The sequence below is a fragment of the Cervus elaphus genome, chromosome 33, assembly GCF_910594005.1.
Source record: "Cervus elaphus chromosome 33, mCerEla1.1, whole genome shotgun sequence".
Taxonomy (NCBI): domain Eukaryota; kingdom Metazoa; phylum Chordata; class Mammalia; order Artiodactyla; family Cervidae; genus Cervus; species Cervus elaphus.
This window is the reverse complement of record NC_057847.1, coordinates 17,273,673-17,294,826: the sequence shown is the minus strand read 5'-3', so window position 1 is coordinate 17,294,826 and position 21,154 is coordinate 17,273,673. Positions and strand designations below refer to the sequence as shown.

The 21,154-nt window shown below is 36.2% G+C and overlaps 1 protein-coding gene across 1 annotated transcript in view; it reads left to right on the top strand.

Annotated features, from left to right (window-relative positions):
- The window catches only part of NUP35 (nucleoporin 35), a 31,400-nt gene that overhangs the window by 6,678 nt on the left and 3,568 nt on the right, over positions 1-21,154 (top strand). The window contains exons 3-7 of the mRNA XM_043894425.1: positions 1,229-1,356; positions 4,547-4,607; positions 17,311-17,452; positions 19,985-20,054; positions 20,801-20,929. Coding sequence (XP_043750360.1) covers positions 1,229-1,356; positions 4,547-4,607; positions 17,311-17,452; positions 19,985-20,054; positions 20,801-20,929 — 530 coding nt within the window. The remainder of the gene's footprint in view (positions 1-1,228; positions 1,357-4,546; positions 4,608-17,310; positions 17,453-19,984; positions 20,055-20,800; positions 20,930-21,154) is intronic.

Genomic DNA, 21,154 nt, shown 5'->3' with positions numbered 1-21,154 from the left:
TGGCGCTAGTGGTAAAGAACCCACCTGCCAATGCAGGAGATGTAAGAGACTTGGGTTTGATCCCTGGGTCGGGAAGATCCCCTGGAGGAGGGCATGGCAACCCACTCCAGTATTCTTGCCTGGAGAATCCCATGGACAGAGGGGCCTGGTGGGCTACAGTCCATGGGGTGGCGACGAGTTGGACACGACTCAAGAACTTAGCATGCATGCCTGTGAGGTGTTATTTGTGTTAAAGTGGTTTATAATTTTTTTTTTAAAAAGTTTTATCAGGGAGAATTATCAAAGTTATAACTGAAGCGATTCAGTTAGAAACATTGTCTCGGACAGATTATTTATTTTTACATATTTCAAGTGTATTATTTTATTGTTGTAGCTACCATATATTAAGTATTTATGAGCCAGGGAGTATCCTAAGCATTTCATATGTGATCCTATTCTTTTATCACTCTTAAAGAGTAGCTCGTCACGCCTCTCTCTTAGAGGAGTGAACTGAGGCTAAGTGCAGTGTAGAACTTGCTGGAGTTCGCCGGTCAGTGACCACAGGCGGTTAAAGGCTGGGCCGGGCTTGTAGCCTGTGCGCCAATGTGAATGGCTTTCGCTGTGCTGTCTTGACTCAGACATGAGTCTTACAGAAGGTGTGGGCTGCTCTACTAGTTGGCATTGATGATTCTCTGACTTAAGAAGGCCTCTTTGTATCCCCCAAAGTTGGTCCTTTTCCTGTATGTTTATTATGTACTTTAATAAATTTTTACTGTGAGAAACATGGGAATTTGACTGTCAAATTCCACATTAAAATATTATATTTTTTCAAGTATATACATACTGGAGCTGTTTAAAATTCTATTTCTAATGAGAAATAGGATTAAATTTGGTATTGAATTGTTAAGCATTTTGTAGAGAAAACAAAACTTGTATGCATTCACTAAAAATTAAATTTCTATACGGTCCTTGTTCTGGAAGCTTTGTTCTGGAAGGGTACTCTATGGATCACCAACATTGGCATCACTGGCAACTTGTTAGAAATTCATAATCTCAGGCTCCATTCCCCACGGTCTGAGACAGAACCCGAATTTTAACAAGATGCCCAAGTGACTCTGTGTATTAAGGTTTGAGAAACATTGGGAGACAGGAGTTTAAGCCATTACTTTAAAAATATTAAAGGATCTTACCAGCTAGGTGGGAGATTTCTTTGTTTTCTCACCTGACTGTGTCTTTTGTACATTGTTAGGTGGATCACCACCGCAGCCTGTTGTACCAGCTCATAAAGATAAAAGTGGAGCTCCGCCAGTTAGAAGTATTTATGATGACATTTCCAGCCCAGGACTTGGATCAACACCTTTAACTTCAAGAAGACAGGTGATATACATATCCACATTTATGACCATATGTACTCATTTCATGTTTTCATGTGGTTATACAGTGAGGGTCAGTAATTTGAAATGTTTCCCTGAAGTCTATTTTAGTATAACTCTGTTGCATAGAAATAAGCATTAGGGACAGTTACCATAGAGTCTACTTAAATTGTGCTTATTATGAAATGTGCTTAAAAATGTAATAGAATTCAGGTAATTTCCTTGTGTAGGTAATTCAGTGATTTTTAAAGAGGTACTTATTGTAGAGAAAGCTGAGGTCCATACCCTCAGCCTCTTTAATAAACATGTAGAAATGATTATTGTTTAAGTCAGTGATTGTTTAAAAGTTCAATATACATAATTTTGTGACAGAACAAATGAAGATCCAGGGTTTTATCCAGATCTGAGGTACCTTGTGACAATTTGAGATGATTATTTTTAGGGATGGTTTTATTAGTATAAGACCAGTGCCCTTTTAGAGCTGTTTACTGTTTACTTATTTTACTAAAAATGCTTCCTTCTGCGTGTTTATGAGTGATGGCTTAGTACGTTCCTGGTGTAGGTGTTCTGCTGGTGACGCTAAATCTTGGCTGGTGTGGATGTAGGTGTCTTGCTAGTGTTACTTTCGGTTATGGATTGCAAGGTAGAGATTCTCTGTTCTCGTGGGACTGATAGCACAAAAAAGTGTCCAATACTTATGAAGTGCCTGTAGTGTACATGCCCTGATCTCATGTATTATTTCATTTAACCCTCACAGTGACTGGGATGAATGAATCTCTTAGGAGCTTTATCTTATCACTGAGGAAACTAGGACACCAAAAGCCCAAGGCAGCTAGTCTAGTTGAGCCAGATTTTAAACCCAGGGAATATTGACTCTAGAGCCAGTGTTTATAAGAACAGTGTTGTGCTAATACTACCATGATTAGTCTTGATTGTCAGTTGAAAGGTAGTATGGATTTTTCTTTTAAGTGGCAAGTTTAGGGGCTTTTATAGTCAAAAGTTTTCTCTACTATTACTGTTATGCTTAGTAGGATACAGAAACGAAAGTGTTTCAGCTAAACTGCTAAGTTCGTTGTATAAAGATACTTCTGCTGTTTGATTTGGAGGAATATTAAAGGCCTTTCTTTAAATCAAATATAGTATATTTATTGGCAAGTTTAAGAAAAGTAGAAAAATCTTTTGGAAAATTTTGATAGACCTGGCCTTCTGGGCCTATTTGTCAAGCAAAGCAAAATCAATTCATTGTGTCAAACAGAATCCTTCTCTTACCAACACTTGTGCACCTGCCCTCCCGTCTGGTTTAGTAGCTACTAGCACAGTGTGGCTGTCGACACTTCAAATGTGGCTAGTCCTATAGTTAACTGAGATGTTGTTTTGTGGAAAGTTTTAAATCCTTCATTTTAGGTTAGAAGGATTGGTTAACAAAAGAAGCCCTTCATTACACACACAATAAACAGTTTCGATACTTAATAATGGCTTATTTGATTAATTTCAATATACTGCCACTAAGAGAAAAGAAATAGAAACAATGGAGAAAAGTAACTGCATACACATCACTAAATTGGGCCGAAACCTACATCCAGACTTGAATAGTGCTGGGAAGTCCAGAGTAACAGCAGTCTGGAGTCCCTCTTAGGGAAGAGAGTCCTGGGCAGTGTGTCCACTCCACGGGTAAGGATTTGGGGACTCCTGCTTACAGTTCCAAGCTGCAAAATAATACCATCATCAGTTTGTGTGCAAAAATGCAGCTCCGGTTTTTAAGTTTTACATTGCTGTTTCTTTTACCTTGTGAGTCATAAGACTTCTTAGACCTTGGAAGGCTGGCCAGGCCTCCTCCAGGGGCTCAAAAATTACAAAAACCACTCCCTTTCTTATCTAAAGTGCCACTTGATTTGCTGGTAACAGTTGGTGTGTTTGCTGGCAAGCACATAATTTGGCATGGTCAGAAATTAGTCAGAGGCCTGCTCTTCTGCTTCTGAAGTCTGAACAAGACTCCCTCCATTTTATTTATAATTTCCCTAACAGATATACATGCCTACTCTAAAACAATTACTTGTGTGGCTTGTGTTATGTTTGGACAGTATTGTGATAAACTTAACTAAGTCCAGAATATCCTGTTGTATTTTTCTAAAGGTTGATAGGTAAATCTGATGTTTAATTTGGTATGAGGACCTCTGGCTTATAAGTTTATGCCACCTTTCATTACTCCTCTGATAATACCTGAAAAGAAAGGGAGTTTATAGTTAACTGCTATGTTCAAATGTTTAAAAATCTTGCGAGCCATAATTTGTAGAGAAAGCTTTTGACTTCAGAGTTGCTAAGAATATTATTAAAGTCCAAATTAGTTTTACCCCCTGAGACTTTGGTCAGCCTCTCTCTACTCATAAGTTCTCATTAAGAATTGAACAGTGAATTTGTATCCCCCTTTAATAATCTCTTGACATTTGATCTGGTTGCTGGGTAATAACCAGATTTTAGATTTTCTTAGTTTAATCAGAATCTGTTAAAAAAAAATTTCTCTCTGTTTACTTCTAGAGAAAGAGTCTTTCTCATTCTTGGTTAGCTATTATTGTTTTCTGTTTTGTTTATAGAAAGATTTTTTTAACTACTTGAGTAATTAGCCTCCAACTAATAAAAATAATTGGGGGAAAAAAAAGATTTTTTAACTACGTGAATCTTTTTCTCAGATTTAAAGGAACTAGTTTTTGTTACTTTTTACTGGTAGAGGCAGAGATATGCTGTTGTTTACTGTGTAGACTGATTTGAATCTATACTATTTCATGGTTTGTAAATGTCAATATAGAAATAAAATTTTGCCAACTTTGTTTTTCAGTGTGAACTTTGATGATTTGAAGAATCACCATTATATCTCTTGTTTCAAATACTGTAGTTTAGGTACTAAAAACAAATAGCAGTGTTAATATAAACAGTGTCTTTTTACCTAGTGTAGCTTTTCTTATTTTAAACATTATAATATGCTAACGAGTCTGCCTTTTTAGATTAGTAGTATTCAACTTAAAAACAAAACAAAACAAAACAAGCAAGCTTAGAAAGTACTCTTCAATTGTGAGCTAATAAAGGGCATTTCCAGTACCTGGTAGACATTCAGTTGTCTGTTGAATGGAGTTCTTCAACATATATTGTGGTTATTTTATGGTTAGAACTTTGCACTTGACCTGAATGTTTTCGCGTAGGCAAACATTTCAGTAATGCAGAGTCCTCTCGTTGGAGTTGTAACAACTACTCCCGGAACAGGTAAGCAATGCCTTTCAATGCCAGTGACAGTTTTTTACTCTTTGAATGAAGATAGTAAGACCTTTGTTGGTAATTGCCAAAATTTTGTCTTTTATTTTTCAAACTTGGAGACTTTCTCGAATGTCAGTAACTTTGTTTAGGAAGGAAATATTTGTATATTGGTTCTTTTCTGAACTTACAGATAAGGTTATGATATTCTACTGAAAAGCGTTAAGAATTTAAAAAATTATATATTTGTGTCTCCTGAATTGTTACAACTATAATTAAAAAAAAAAGTTGCAATTGAGAAGAAGAGGAATGCAGAGACTGAATAATAAAGATATTTTGAGGGATATTAATGCATAGCTGTAAATCTGAATGTCATTGACTACAAACAGCCATTGATTATATCTCGTTTTTCTTTAAGATTAATGGTATTTCTGTCACTGTTAGCATCATCATAAGCATAGCTTTTCCAACATATTTATGTTATCTATAATCTATCAAATGTTCATTCAGCAAATACTTGGCATAACCATGTACCAGGCCCTGGGAAACTGAAAAAAAAAGATAATCTTTGCCTTTATGGAGCTTACATTTACTTCCGAAATTTACATTTATAAGTAAAGTAAATAGTTTGTTAGAAGGTAATATATTTTGTGGAGGAAAATTAAGCAGCAAAGGGAAGTAGGAAATAAGGGCTTATATAACTAAGGTAAGTGTATTAGTTTTCTTTTGCTGCCATAACATCTTACCATAAACTTAAAAGTGATTTGAACAATTCAGTGTGTTATTTTTACAGTTCTGGAGGTGAGAAATCTGAAATGGGTCTCAATGGGCTAAAATCAAGGCATTAGTAGCCCATGTTAATTTATGGAGGCTCTGGGGAAGAATCCGTTTTCTGCCTTTTGCATCTTCTAGAGGCTGCCCGCATTTCTTTCTGGTCCTTTTCCTCCATCTTTAAAGCCAGCAGCATTGTATCTTTCTGATCATTCTGCTTCATGTCAAGTCTTGCTCTTTCTCTTTTAAGGACCGTGGTGAATGCTTCCAGCCCTTCTGGATAGTCAGAATAATCTTATTTTAATGTAATCTGATTAGTAATATTAACATCTGCAGTCTTAATTTTCCTTTATCATGTAATGTAAGATTCCTAGGTTTTAGGGTTAAGGACACGGACATCTGGGGTGGGAAGGTGTTTATTCTGCTTACTACAGGTAGTTATGGAAAACTAACATTTGCTCAAAAATGTTGAGGGAAGGTTTTCTAAACAGAGGAAGAAGCAAGTACAGAGGCACTGAGGTGGGATTGTGTCTGGAGTGTTTGAAGAAGTTGGACTAATGTGTAAAGAAGTTAGTGTGAAATGGAGTGAGGGAGGGGGTGAATAATAGGAGATGAGGCCAGAGAGGGAATGGGGGTTATTGTATTAATAGCACTTGGTCTTTACCCAGAAAAGGTAGAAAAAAATAGGATGAGACTGCCCCTGTGATGTGAATAGACTTTGGAGTAAGGGGCAGGGTGGAAGCAAGGAGATCAGATAGTTGGCTACTACCTTAACCCAGGTGAGAGATGATGGTTGCTTAGACATAGAATAGGACAGGAAAGGAGGAAAAGAGAAGCGACAGCAAAAGCAGATGAAATGAGAGAAGCAATAGCAAGACAGTAGATTTAAATGAATCGAATGGACAATTACATAAACAAACTGTGCTGAACACTCCTGTTTAAAGGCAAAATGGGTGACAAAAATAATACCCGATGACAAACAGATCTTTTTATCCTCCAGATCTTGATTTCTTCAAGCAGTGTGTGAGCCATCACTGGCAATGTTCTTTAAAGTATAGATTTCTACTACTGGTTTGTTCAATGCTATTTCTATCATGTTCCTCAAATTTCTTCCAGCCTCTACCCACTGCCCTATTCTAACAGTATGCCCACACTTTCAGGTGTTACAGCAGCATTCTACTTGGTACCAAAATCAGTATTTTAAAAAAATTTTTGCTGTAACAAATTATCACAAACTTAATGGCCTAAAACAACACACATTTATTATCTCATAGTTTCTGTGGTCAGATGTCTTGGGCAGAGCTTGGTTCTTTATAGCTCAGGTGTTAGCAGGGCTCTGTTCTTCTCTGGAAACTCTGCATGAATCTGCATCCAGGTCATTGGCCAAATTCAGTTGTATTCAGTTGTAGGACTGAGGTCTCTGTTTCTTTACTGGCTGTTGCCATAGGTTGTTTTCAGTGTCTACAGGCTGCCCTCATTGTTTGGCTTCTGGTTTTCTTTCTGTCTTCAAAAGCAGCAGTGGCAGATCAAGTCTTTTCCTGTGCTTTGAGTCTCTCTGACTTATCTGTTCTCATAGTTCTGATTTGACTTTTCTGCCATCTGCTGCTGTTAAGGGATCATTTGATTCCTTGGCTCACTGCAGTAGTCCCGGGTAGTTCTTTATTTTAAGATCAACTGATAAGTAACCTAATTCTATCTGTAAAATCCCTTCACAGCAATACTTGGATTAGAGTTTGGTTGAATTACCAATCAATCAAACCCAGGGACAGAAACTTTGGGGTGATGTCTTTAGATTTCTGTCTACCACATATCATGGTGAAAAATCTAGGATGTCACTTCTGTTTCAGTTACTTACTTGAGGTGAAATTTTCTAGGGGAATTAGTTCAGGTTTTAGCCATCTTAATCTGATCAAACAAATAGGTAGGTGACATGCTCTGTTGTGTGATAATACCTTGCTGCTTGACTGTTTGCTATAATAGTGACTGGGTGAGTCAGTCAGTGACTCCAGAGACATTGGAAATGCAAAAGCATGTAATTTAAGTAATGTGTTATATGTTTTAAAGCATTTCTTAGTTGTCTAAAAAGCATACATTATAATATTCTTATTGCTGTCAAGTAGAAGAGTACAGGGTTAAAGCTAATTAAACTTCCTTTTGTTAATCTATTTTTTCTAATACTGTAACTTCTATGAAGTTCTTGCAACTTTCATATACGTGAAAATATAAAAACTGTGATAGGAAAATATCCCTGTCATAAAGTTGGCCACTGGGAGTCACTGCTGCTGCTCCTTTGAGTTTAAGAATTTATGTATAGAAAGTCTTAATGGGACATAAGTGAAAAAGAATACTTTTGAAAACATGTTGTTGACATGAGGACTATGATGCATGGTCGATGCTAAACAGGAAATTGAAAAAAAGAGTTGAGAAAATTGAAGGAGAATGTGTAGACTTTTAATTTTTTAAAGTCTTACATTTAATGTTAAATAAACGAAAACTTCTATAATATGTAAATTTTAACTTTCGGAGGTTGACAGCTTTTATAAAGAGACATCACAGGACTTAATGGTATGAATTGCTGTTTTATGCTGAGGTCTTTGTATCCATGAGTTTGAGCAAGCTCCGGGAGTTGGTGATGGACAGGGACGCTTTGGCGTGCTGCAGTCCAAGAGGTGGCAAAGAGTCAGATACGACTGAGCAACTGAACTGAACTGAACTTGTATCCAATAAGGAGATTTTGATTAGTTTTTAATTCTGTAACTGAGGTTAAAAATCTCTCTTAAAATCTTATTTCTGGTGCAGGAAAATGTTGGTCATATAACAAAGTAGGTAGTCAAGATTAAAGAATTTCAGAAACTTTTTAACCATTATTGCCTCTGGTAAAGAATACTGAATGTTTGCCCTATCTTTCCCCATCCTCACTGATCAGTTTTCTTCTGCTGCTATTTAAGTACTCCTCTATTTTTCATCCTATTTTTAATTAGGTTTTTTTTTTTTTTTCTTGAGAAGTTCTTTCATTTACTTGTCACCTCTCGCAAATGGTATAGCAATTACATGTACTGAGCTAGAATCCTTATTTGTGTTAGCATATTGTTAACAGGTTAAGTATGATGTTTAGGTTATAGCCATTTCTGGCTGCTTTTGTTGATGCCAGGAACTCATAATTCTAATAGTGTTCTCAGAAGAGCAGATAAAGGACTGATTTTTCTGTGAGCAACTTTTCCCTGACACTTCTTTTTCTGATCTGGGTTAGCTGTTCCTTGTATGTGCGCCTATGGAACTCTCTCTGCTAGGCTTTTATGTTTCTCCATTACTGGGTTATGATCTTTAGGACAGAGATTCCTTCCATATATCTTCATTGTTTACCTGTCACAGAGCTGGGTATAAAGGGATGTCAGTAAATGTTGCTTGACTGAGTGGATTGATGGATGTGAGTTGTAGTGAGTTGAATGGTGGCCCCCAAAATGACTTGTTCACGTTGTAATTCTTGGAATCCTGAGTACTGCTTTTTGTGGCCAAAGCATATTAAGCTAAGGATCTTGAGAGGCGTGTCTCTCAAGGAGAGTGGACAGTTAAGGAGAGAGGAAAAGAGGGCAAGATAATCGTGGTAATTACCTGGATGCAAGTGTGCCCTAAATCCAATCACAAGTGTTCCTAGAGGCACAGAGAAATTTGGCACAGACAGGAGAGAGATACAGAGGAGAAGGTGATATGAAGTGAGGGAAACATTGAAGTGTTGTAGCCATAGATCAATGAACACTAAAAGTCACCAGGGTCTCTGGAAGCTACAGGAGCCAGCAAGCAAGGAATTCTTTGATTGCTGGCCTTCAGCAGGTGTTAGACTCTGCTGAAAACTTGTTCTTAGCCTTCTGGTTTCCAGAACTGTGGGAGAATAAATTTCTGCTGTTTTAAGCCACTCAGTTTGTAGTAGTTTGTTAGAGCAGACAGAGGAAACTCCTATATGTATATAGTGTTTTGAGGCAATGACATCCCAACACCAAATGATGATTGGAATATTTGTGTTCAACTTGGGGTGGCATAGTTTTTCTTTAATATATTGAGTAAACATTAGCCTTAATCTAGATTATATTAGTTTCTTATGGCTGCTGACACAGATTATCACAGATTACAGTGGTTTCAAACAACTCATTTATTATTTTAAAATTCTGGAAGTCAGAAGTCTGGAATGGGTATCAGTGGGCTAAAATCAGAGTGTTATTAGGACTCCGTTCTTTTGTGGAGGTTCTAGAGGAGAATCTTGTTTTCTTCTCCTCTTTTCCAGCTTTTAGAACTGCCCATATTTCTTGGGTCATGCATTCTTACCAGCTTCAAAGCCTGCCATGGTTAGTTGAGCCTTTATTTAACATCATTTGTTTCCCCTCACCATTTAAGGACCTTTGTGATTCTGTTGGGTTCACTCTATTGTCCAGCATAATCTTCTTGTGTAAGATGAGATGATGAGCAATCTTAATTCCATAGCATCCTTAATTTCTCTTTACCATGTAATGTAACATATTCACAACTCCTGGATATTAGGACATAGACATCTTTGGGGGACCATTTTTCTGCCTGTGGCATTAACTTTTTAAAATTAATCACCAAAATTTATTTAGTTTCATGCCAAACTAGCCATAGTACCATTGATTGGTCTCTAATTTTAGTGGGATAATATGTTATGTTTTAGTCAAAGTAATAATTCCAAATTGTTTAAAAATAACACATAGTACTTAAATGCAATACCATAAAGAAATGCTGCAGTCTTTAGCTTTATTCCTCCAGAACTAGCCAGTCCAGACCTTAGAGCTATTCCTTTTGGAATTTAGCTTCCCTTACCTGAATGAGTTGCTGTATTAGCTTTCTGTTGTCACTATGACATATTACCACAAGTTCAGTGATTTAAAACAGCTTGGATTTATTTTCTTATAGTTCTAGAAGTCAGAAGTCCAAAATCAGTTTCATTGAGCTACAGTCAAGGTGTTGGTAAGACTGGTTACCTTCTGGAGGCCCTAGAGAGGATCCATTCCCTTGCTCTTTGGTTTTGTGTTTTCCAGATTCTAGTGGTTACCTGTATTCTTTGGTTTGTGGTCCCTTCTTTCAACTTAAAAGTGTACTGTATCACTCCAATCTCTTTCCATCATCCCATCACATCTCTTGTGAGGACAGTAGTGGATTTATTGGGGGTCCACCTGAATAATCCTCTATAGTCTTCCCATCTCAGGATCCTTAATCATAAATGCATAATCTCTTTTGCTGTGTAAAGTAACATTCACAGGTTTTGGGGATTAGGATGTAGCCATCTTGGAGGGCCATTTCTTAGTCGGCTGTATGTAATTATATTGCTAATTCTTGATTTTCATTTTTAAAATTGCTGTATCTTAAGGTAATTGAAGAAAATTATCTTATGTCCCCTGCATTATCTGAATAGAATTGAAATATATCAAACTTTATTCCTTTGTCAGTGTTTTATATTACTATGATTATGTAAGTGCTGTTTAGTGTTTCATCGAGTAGTATATTCTAATTTATTCTTCCTGTAAAATTTTAATTTTTCTTTAGTTAATAATTGTTTCTTGTTTCCATTTGCCTAATTTTCTATGTGCCATTTGCTTCCTTTAAGCAAATGTTCTGCTGCTATGTCTTTTTAAAAATGCTCACAGTTTCATTTTTGTTTGTTTTGTTTTAAACTGAGAACCTCTCATTCTCAGCCTCTCTCCTGGCTGTTCCTGTATCAGCACGATGTACAGCTCTTAGCTCAGGGTTTGCCTTAGCGAGTTTCTAGAGTTGATCTAGTTTTCCTAGTTAACATGTTTTCTTAGTTTATTTTCTCATTTTGGTGAAGGTCATATTTGAGTACCTTTCTAGGAAAACTTACATGGGAAATAAAATTTAAGACCTTGAGTTTGAAATGCCTTTTATCTTCCTTATAGTGGGTTGTTTGTTTGGCCACGTATAGAGTTCTAGATTGGAATTTTGGGGGCATCATTCCTTTGTCTTCTGGCTTCCAATGTTCTGCAGATGTCATACGCAGTGATGGTTCCTAAGGTGCTGTAGGGGCTTGGTTTCAAAAAATTTAAGATCTCTGTAGGGTTAGTGTTTTCATTTCCACAAATCTGCCTTGCTCTGGGACTTTGTTTTTCTGGGGAATTGATGGATCCTTTAAATCAAGACACTTACCCTGGATTTTGTCAAGCTTCCTTGTATTTGATAATAGCTTTCCCACTGTTTTCTGTGTTCTCTATCTCTCTGGAATTTATTCTGTTTGTGAGTGCTGCAGAGATTTCTAAATTTCTACTTTTTCTGTGTTAGAGTGTCTTTTATATCTGTATTCTACTTTCTGAAAGATGTCCATAATATCAATTTCCAGTGCATTTAATAATTTATTTTGATATTTTAATATTCAATGATCTTTTTTGCTGCTGTTCTCTTAAAGTATTTAAAATGTAGCATCCTGTCTTGTTTCATGGTTAAAATAACTTACCATTGAACTTCAAGTTGGACTTTTATTCCTGTTTATACCGTCTGTTTCCTTCTAGATCTTTTTTTCCCCCTCTCTCTGTCTCTCTTTTTTTAATCTCTTATGCCTTTTCTTAGTGAAGGCATATGTATTGAATGAAGCACTAAATAGCTACTTGGAGTCTGTGTGTGTGTGTGTGTGTGTGTGTTGACAATGGTAGGAAAGGGGAAATTAGTGGAGAGAGGTTATTCTGTCTCTCTTTGGGCTTTGCTGTAGGAGCATTAGACAGTTAGACAAATTTTTGTTGGAAAAATCTCTGATTTCAGCATATATAGGTCCTTTCTCTTAAATTTCCCAAAGAAAAGTTCTTTAATATTCAGTATTAATGTCTAAGCTGCTGTTCTGAATGTAGAACGGGAGAAGTCTTCTTTTCAGTATGCAGATTTTCACTCTTACATAGTTATTCTCCTCTGTGACTGGGACCCGCTGAGTCCTGAGCTATTGACGTTTCTTTTCCAAGGGGACACCTTGGTTTTTCGGGGGTGGAGTAGCTGCACAGGATGGGGAGGGGCTTGCCTTTCCATTCCTTATCATATCCTCTCTCAAACTGGTTTTCCTTGATTTCAACCAGGGGTCTGTCTCACACCTTCTTTGGTCTCCAAAACCTTGGACTTTCCAGAATGATTGTCATTAGTCACCTGACAAGGGCTGGAGATGAACACTGGTGTTCAGTTCATTGTACTATTTTGGATACTGTTACATTCATCCGGGTATGATGCGTTTGTCAAACTGCAAGTCTGAGCATACAGTCCCTGCAAGACTGCTCTATCTTCAGGTGCCGACTGTAAGTTTAAGAGTCCCCAGGGCCACTTTCATTTCAGACTTGCTGGCTGCAAATTCAGGCTTTCCCAAGCCCACTCTAAGGTCTGATAATTCACTGGACAGATTGAGGATCCACTGAAAGTGCAATGCTTACAGTTAGTTTTATTGTAGAAAAGATACAGATTAGAACCTTCTAGGAAAGAGATACGTGGGCTGAAGTCCGGGACTGTTCCAAACAAGAACTGTGACATGTTATCCTCCCAGCATCGACAGATGGCACAGTGCTGAGTACTGGCGAGTAGGGAAGCTCAGGGAGCCTCCATGCCTTGAGGTCTCATTGGAGTTTCATTACATAAAAATGATTGCATCATTGGTCAAGTGGCCAGACTTGGTCTCCATCCCTTCTTCTGCCCAGAGGTGACCTTTTTTAATAACATGAATGGTCTTTATGGGTGGTCATTATGTCATGACCTACTTCACTAGGTGTCACCTTGTTAGGTTCACTTGAGGTTGAGGGGCCTGCCACAAATAACAAAAACACTCTCCTGGCTGGGGAAATTCCTAGGGTGTAGGAGTTATCTCCCAGGAACCTGAAAAGGCCAAACATCTCTTTGGACTGAGACCAAATTCTTTTTTATAGGTTGTTTCATGATAAGACGGTAACAGCACTGCCAGGAACCTCTTTTTCTCCCAAGTTTCATATGCCATGTATCTCTTTAAAATTTCCCACTCCTTCTGTCTCTTATTTTCATTTAGGTTAGTGGTCTATTTTGAAATAATTGAATCTGGTCTTTAATTGAAGACATTTTCATAAAAGGTAATAAGTTCTTTTGCCCTCCACTTCCAGTCTGATCTTAAGACTGTTTGAGTAATGGTTTACCAAGGGAGACACAATTTGATGCGGTTTGATAGGCACACTTTTTCATTTTACAAAGCATTGCTTGCAGGTACCAGAAGTCTGATTGAAAGGAAGTAAAATTACTGGACTAATGAAACATTAACAAGGTGGGGGGGCAATTATGCTAAAGTTATGTAAATAGTTTTAGATTAGTATAAGTCATTATGTTTTTCAGAGTAGTTGATGGGGCAAAAATTAGATTGCTTATTTATTTGAGACTTAATTTTGATTTGTTTTATTTTTAAAGGTCATAATGGTTGTCTTATTTTGATCCTTCATTTAATTTCTTCCTTGAAGATTATTACATGAAATAGCAAAGCTAAATTGTACCTTCTTAATGGTAATGGACATAAAATTTTTGAATTGGCTTTAGATTTTATACTAAAATGCCTTTTTACCATCTCTTTTATTGTGTTAAAGGCATGTCTTTGTAGTAAGAACTAAACTTACTTAAGGTTATCTTTTGTGTGCTTCTCTGTATTTCCTAGCAGGAAAGTTGGTAAGTTGATTAGCTCACTTATTAAAGTAGGGTGTTTCATTTTAAATCAGGCTTATTTTAGAAATATTTTATACCTATTAAATGCCTCTGTGATGATGAAGAAAAGAATAATTGCTAGGGAAAAGAAAAGTGGCCAAATGTATTCTAGCATCCTGTGCAGTTTAACATTCTTTAAGTTATTTACTTTGTATTGTCTCTCTTAAGCATGAATTTAATTTTAAAATTAGGTGCATCTATAGACTGAACCATGTAATATACTAGAATTCCATGTCCTTCTTGGACACCCTTTTGTTTTCTCTGGAGTTTATAACTGTTCCATACCTTCTTGTGCTCGATTACTGTTGTAAAAATATTTAAATATTTGTTTGTCAAGATTCTGGTTGCTAAATCGTTTTTAGCCCGATTTCTTGACGACCCAACATAAAAAAATCAGTTTTGAGCATCTTCTCTTACTTTCTAGTAGGGGCTAGGATAGTGTTCTGAATTAAATAGATTTCTTAATTAGCCTAACAGATCTGAGGTGATCTGAAATTATTTATTTATTTTCTTAAGGAAAGGCTATATTAATGCGTTAAATTAGATTAATTCTGATTTCTAAACTTGAGTCCAGATGATGTAAGGGAATTCAAGTTGTGTGGCATAAAGAATTAAGAACTTTGAAATTTGTAAATGATCATATTTTTCCTCTTTAGTTAGAATCACATTGTTACATTGCAGTTTTTACTTTATTGATGCCTTTGACTTTTAATTCTGTTGAGGCTGTAGTTTTGGTTTGATACTGCTTGGAGGCAAGAGAATGGAGATCATTCTTGGAAGTCTTTTATTTTAGATTTGACTCTGAATATATTTGTGCTGTTGATGCAAAATAATAACTGTACCAAGTGCGTCATTCATAGTATTGAAGTTCTATCTTGTTAAAATAGTTAACTTGTGTGAGTTCTTATCTGTCTCATGTTCCATTTGATTCTTGAAGTAACGTATAAGTCTACTGTTGCAGGTTAACTTATGGATATAATAGAGGGAAACTAACATTACAGAGTTACTGAGCTGTGATTGACAGTCAGGTTTAAATTGTGTACTGTGTGCTGATTTGCTACACTGATATATCACAAAATGATCCTGGTGTTAGCTGACACCTTTCATCATATTACTGAATTACCGTTTCTTTTCTTTTTTTTTTTGTGGTGAGAAAACTACTCTTTTAGCAGCTTTTAGGTATGTAATCTGGTATTATTAGTGATAATCAGCATGCTGTACTTAAATCCCCGGAGCTTATTCAACTATACCCTTTGACCAGAACAACTCCCCGTGTCCCCTGTCCCCAAGTCCCTGGTAACCACTGCTGTGAGTTCTGCTTTTTTACACTCCACATATAAATGAGGTGATACAGTATTGGTCTGACTTCTTTCACTTACCATCTTGAATGTCATGCGCTCAAGGTCCATCCATATTGTCACAAATGGCAGGACTTCGTTCGTTTAAATGGCTGAATGACATTTCGTTGGACTCACGTAGCACATCTTCTTTATCCATCTATTTACTGTATCCATATCTTGGCTGTTGTGAATAGTGCTGCAGTGAACATGTGAGTGTAGATATCTGAGATCCTGTTTTTATTTTCTTGGGCTATATGCTCAAGAGGGATTGCTGGATCATATGTAGCTCTATTTTTAATTTTTTTGAGTACCCTCTATACTGTTTTTCATAGCGTGTGTACTAACTTACATTCCCACCAGCAGTGTATAAGGATTCCCTTTTCTCCAAATCCTTACCAACCCTTATCTCTTGGTTTTTTTTAAATGACAGCCATTGATGAATAGCCATGAGATATCTCATTCTGGTTTTGACTTGCATTTTCCTAATGATTAGTGATATTGAGCACCTTTCTTTGTGCCTGTGGACGTCTTTGGGAAAATGTCGATTGAGTTCCTCTTTCCATTTTTTTTTTTTTTTACATTGGATTGGTTTTGTTTTGTTTGTTTTTTGCTGTTCAGTTGTATGAGTTCCTTATGTATTTTGGATATTAACTCCTATCTGCATATGTATTCCTTATCACTCTTCTCTGCATTATGATTTTTTTTCTTACAGGATTTTGTTTTCTAACATACTAGGTATTTGCTTGTCTCTCTTCCATGAGAATTTAAGCTCTGTTAGAGATTTTTTTTCTCCCTTTGGTCTCACTTGGTCACTTTTTGTATTTTTGATACCTGGAATGATCCTTAGTGTACATTTAAAGACTCTGTTTCTCAGAAATATGTAGTCTCAGTAGGACAGAGCTTCTGAGATAAAATGACCATGTAAAGTATTTAGCTTGACATGTTGGACATGAAGTACTCATTAATTGTAGTTGTTGAAGGATAAGAAAAGAAAAAATAGAATCAGACATTTCAGATAGAAATAACCTGAATAAGAGAAAACTGCATTCACATCTTAGGGACTAGGGTAGTACTGTTGAGGGGCACACTGGAAAAATAAGGTTGGAAGTATATTGATGCTTTTGAACTGTGGTGTTGGAGAAGACTCTTGAGAGTCCCTTGGACTGCACGGAGATCCAACCAGTCCATCATAAAGGAGATCAATCCTGGGTGTTCATTGGAAGGACTGATGTTGAAGTTGAAACTCCAATCCTTTGGCCACCTGATGGGAAGAGCTGACTCATTTGAAAAGACCCTGATCCTGGGAAAGATTGAGGGCAGGAGGAGAATGGGACGACAGAGGATGAGATGGTTGGATGGCATCACCGACTCAATGGACATGGGTTTGGGTGGACTCCGGGAGTTGGTGATGGACAGGGTGCCTTGGCGTGCTGCGGTTCATGGGGTCGCAAAGAGTTGGACACGACTGAGCAACTGAACTGAACTGATATTGTGGAGACCAAGGCAGTTGGATTTTGTAGTGTCTAATGAGAAGTAATTGACTATTTTTAAGGCAGAGGTGCCATAATGAAAGTGGTGGGTTTGGAAGGTGAGTCCAACAGAAGTCCTTGAGGTTGACTGGAGATCCTTCTGGTGTAGGTTTAACTGGAAATTAATAAAATATTTAGAAATTTGTAATAAAAATAAATTTGCAAAGTCATAAGTTACACTCAAATTTTAATGGTTTCCTCTCAAATTGTATAGTAGTATATAATTATGATTTGGTTACAGTGTATATTTTGAATTATTTATGGAATTGCCAACTTTTAATATACTTTTCTATTTAAAACTAAAGCTTTCATTTAAAATAAACCAAGATGTTTCTATTGGTAACTAACTTACTAAATATACTAATATAGGGCAAAGTATGTTTAGTCCAGCAAACATTGGTCAACCCCGAAAGACAACATTATCTCCTGCCCAGTTGGATCCTTTTTATACTCAAGGAGATTCTCTGACATCTGAAGATCACCTTGATGACACTTGGGTGACTGTGTTCGGGTAAGGTTTCTAGATAATTTACCTTTAAAGCAACAATGTTTTCTAATGAATATTATCAAATATATTTTAAAAAACTAAAATAGTTGCATAGCAGACACTCATTTATCCACCTAGATTCACCTAAATTCATCTTTCTTGTTATTGTTGGTACATTTCAGGGTACATTGCAGACATCAGTATATATCACCTTGACATTTCTTCTTCTCTTCTCTTGACATTTCTTTCTCTTCTCCGGGGGATCTTCCCAACCCAGGGATCGAACCCAAGCCTCCCGCATTGCAGGCAGATTCTTTACCAGCTGAGCCACAAGGGAAGCCCTTGACATTTCAGCATGTATATTACTTTTTGATTTTTAATAGTTTTTCCATCATTTTTCTGTTTGCCTTTTCTTATTTTCTTTTCAGCATATTTGCTGAATATTGGAAGAGGGTTGCCCCACTAGACTTAGGAAGCCCCTTCCTTTGTTGGGACTGTGTCTATGCTTATATTGGACTTTACCGGTTTTGAACTAACAAGTTGAATTGTATTTGTATATATATGCATACTATGCCACAGGATTGGTACCTACTAGCTGTGGAATATCGAACATTAATAGAAACTGCATGGCAGTCCTAGATGCATTTGACAGTGTGATGTCATGCTGTTGCTGGACCTCTCTGTACTTAGTTTTGGGGTGAAAAATACAAGAACACGTGAGCTTGAAGGAGAGAGCAATGCACGGGCGGGTGTTAATGTACTGTATTTGGCTTATTTAAGCTCAGAGGGGTGTGTAAGATCGCAGTGAAGTTTTCCTTCTTACCTTTTCCCCAGCAGCTACAGTTCCTCTCCTCGTAAGGTAGTTACTGCCACCTGCTTTTTGTGTCACCTTCCAGAGAGAGTCGTTGGTGCTGATTGTGTTTAGGTAAAAAGCAGGGTGCTTGCTTTTCCTTGCTCTCCAGAAAGCCCACCCTCAGCCCTGTGTCCACAGCCATTGGGCTGACTGCTGCTGCTTTTTTTTTTTTGGTGTTTGTGTTTAAATTTTTGTATTCTCTCATGAAGTGCTTGTTGGTATGTTTTTGAATGTATCTGTCCACTCAAGTGTGTTTTTCAAGTTGAGTAGTAATGGTATCACTTTTAAGCTTCCTCAGTAGTTGGATAAATTAATTGAAGTATTATACTTCGGTTAGTCCTTCATTGTTAAGACTTATCCTTTCCCACCCATATATTTTCTGTTGGTTTTATATTTTAGTAACCCTGCTTATGAGTTTAATTGCAAGAACGGAAACATATTCTTCTAAGGGATAAAATATCATCTTTTGATTATTTATAGGGAAGTACAGCTAAAAAGTACAGTTAAAATACATTATATATGTTCTTCCTTTGATGATTTGACTTCTTCCTTCGGACTTAGGGTCATCATGAAATAACATTTATTTTTTTAGGGTAATGATTTTTAAAAAAATTTTAATTGTAGGACAGTTTCTTAACAGTGTTATGTTTGTTTCTGCCGTACAACAAGGTGAATCAGCCATAAGTATACATATATCCCCTCCCTCTTGAGTAGGGTGATTCTTTGACAGGATATATTGGACTGTCTCTCCTCAGAGTGGTCCTAGACTCTTACGTTTTATTTCTCAAGTGCCTCCCTCAAGTGCAAACATTATTTCTCTCTCTGGTTTTGGTATTTTTTAGTACTGCTTTGCAGTCACCCCGACTTTTTTGTTGTTTTCTTTGGAGTTAGAAACCTTATATCGAAACTTACATAACATAAAATAAATTTCCAATCTTGAATGCAGTATTTTAGTCACATAGATTTTAATATGTGGAGTTTCCTATTTATTTTTGTGACTCACATTTTTTTCCTTTAAATTTCTAATTCAAGCTCCAGATAACTGAAGTTATTGGTTAAGGAAACTCCAGATTTTCAAGTTGAAAATAGCTTTATTATTTGAACTATCAAACTTATATCTCATTGTGATAGTCAAGACATTTAGCGCTTTATGAAGAAGAAAGTACAAATCACTTAGAATTTTCCATACAGAAATAAGGCCATTTAAAGTTTTGGTAGCCATCTTTTTAATTGATTGTTTACCATTGATTCTGGTTCTGAGTTTTTGTTTCAGGAACGCATTTTTGTATTTTCAGATGGTGCTCAGTATATATTGATATGACTCTCTATAATGTAAAGTTCATTGCTCTTTAATAACCGTAGTAGTATATCTCAGTGTTTCTCCACCCCCCTCACAAGCATGTATGCACATACACATACCCACGTAAAATAAGTTATATGCAGAACTGTGACTTGAATTTTAGAAATTTCAGGGAGGGAATTTGGAGATGGAAAAAAGTGGCTGAGTCAGAACTAATTTTAACATAATTTGCTTTTGGGTGATGGGCAAATGAATAGATTTAACTAATAATAGAGGAAAGCAGAATGATCAAGGGTCTCTTATTAATGTACTAGACAACTGGGGAGTGTTTATCTTGAAATGCTTGTAAGTTAATTTGCATTCATCATTATTGAAGTTGATTGGGCAAGTTTTTTTCCCCCAGGTTTCCTCAGGCATCTGCTTCCTATATATTATTGCAATTTGCACAATATGGGAATATCTTAAAACATGTGGTAAGTCTTAATTCTTTTCAGTTCAAGATTTAAGCTGAGGAAAGATAATCTCTGAATTTGCTGCTGAATGTCTTAAAAGTTTTTCTTTCTTCTTTAAAATTTTCAAAGAATATATCTGTTGGAGTCTGACAGGCTGGAAGTTGCATAGTATTTGATAAAAAGAGAGAAGATAAGTAAGTGAGTTTCAGGCTTCCCCCCTTTTAAAAATAGTTAACAGTCTCTTAAAAAAGATTGTGAAAGTTTTCCAATTTGAGCTTGTTTCATTGGGGTAAATGAAAACAAAAAGGATATTTCTTACTTAGAGTTCTTAGAGTTTCTTTAGTTTTGCAGAGAGTTTTTTTTTTCTTTAAATTACCTTGCACAATAAATTATAAATAACAAATCTTTTTTTTATTGCTAGAGATTGACTTGTTTAACTCCTACAAAAAAATCAGATCGATGAATACAGTTTAAAAAAATTTCATAGCAAGTGTGGATAAGACCTTTTTGTAAGAAACAATTATCTTTTGAAAATTACTTTGCTTTTAGAGAATATTTGCCACATATTCTTTATATAAGAGATTTAAGAATTAGAGATACTGAAATTGTTTAAATAGAATTTTTGTTGAATTCTAGTATACAGCTTTTACAGGGCATCAGATAAAAACTAGAAGCAGATTTATTTTGTATGTTTCTATTTTCTAATAGAAAATTTGAATTTTATATACTTTATATTTTAATTTAAGAAAAAACTTCATTTTTTGCAGATGTCTAACACAGGAAATTGGATGCATATTCGTTATCAATCTAAATTGCAGGCCCGGAAAGCCTTAAGCAAAGATGGAAGAATTTTTGGAGAATCTATCATGATTGGTGTAAAACCATGTATAGATAAAGTAAGTTATTGCTGATGTAAGGAAAACAGCTTAATTTATATGAAGAACACAGAACTAAGTACTAACATTGGTGGCGTGTCACTTTGCTTCACTGTGCTGCTGTTGCTTAGTTTTTAAAAATGTGATGGATGATGTTATAGCACTCTTTTATGATAAGTCAAAGATATTTAGTCACAATACTCTAGATATAATATATCCTAACCCCTTCACTCTACAGGTAAAGAG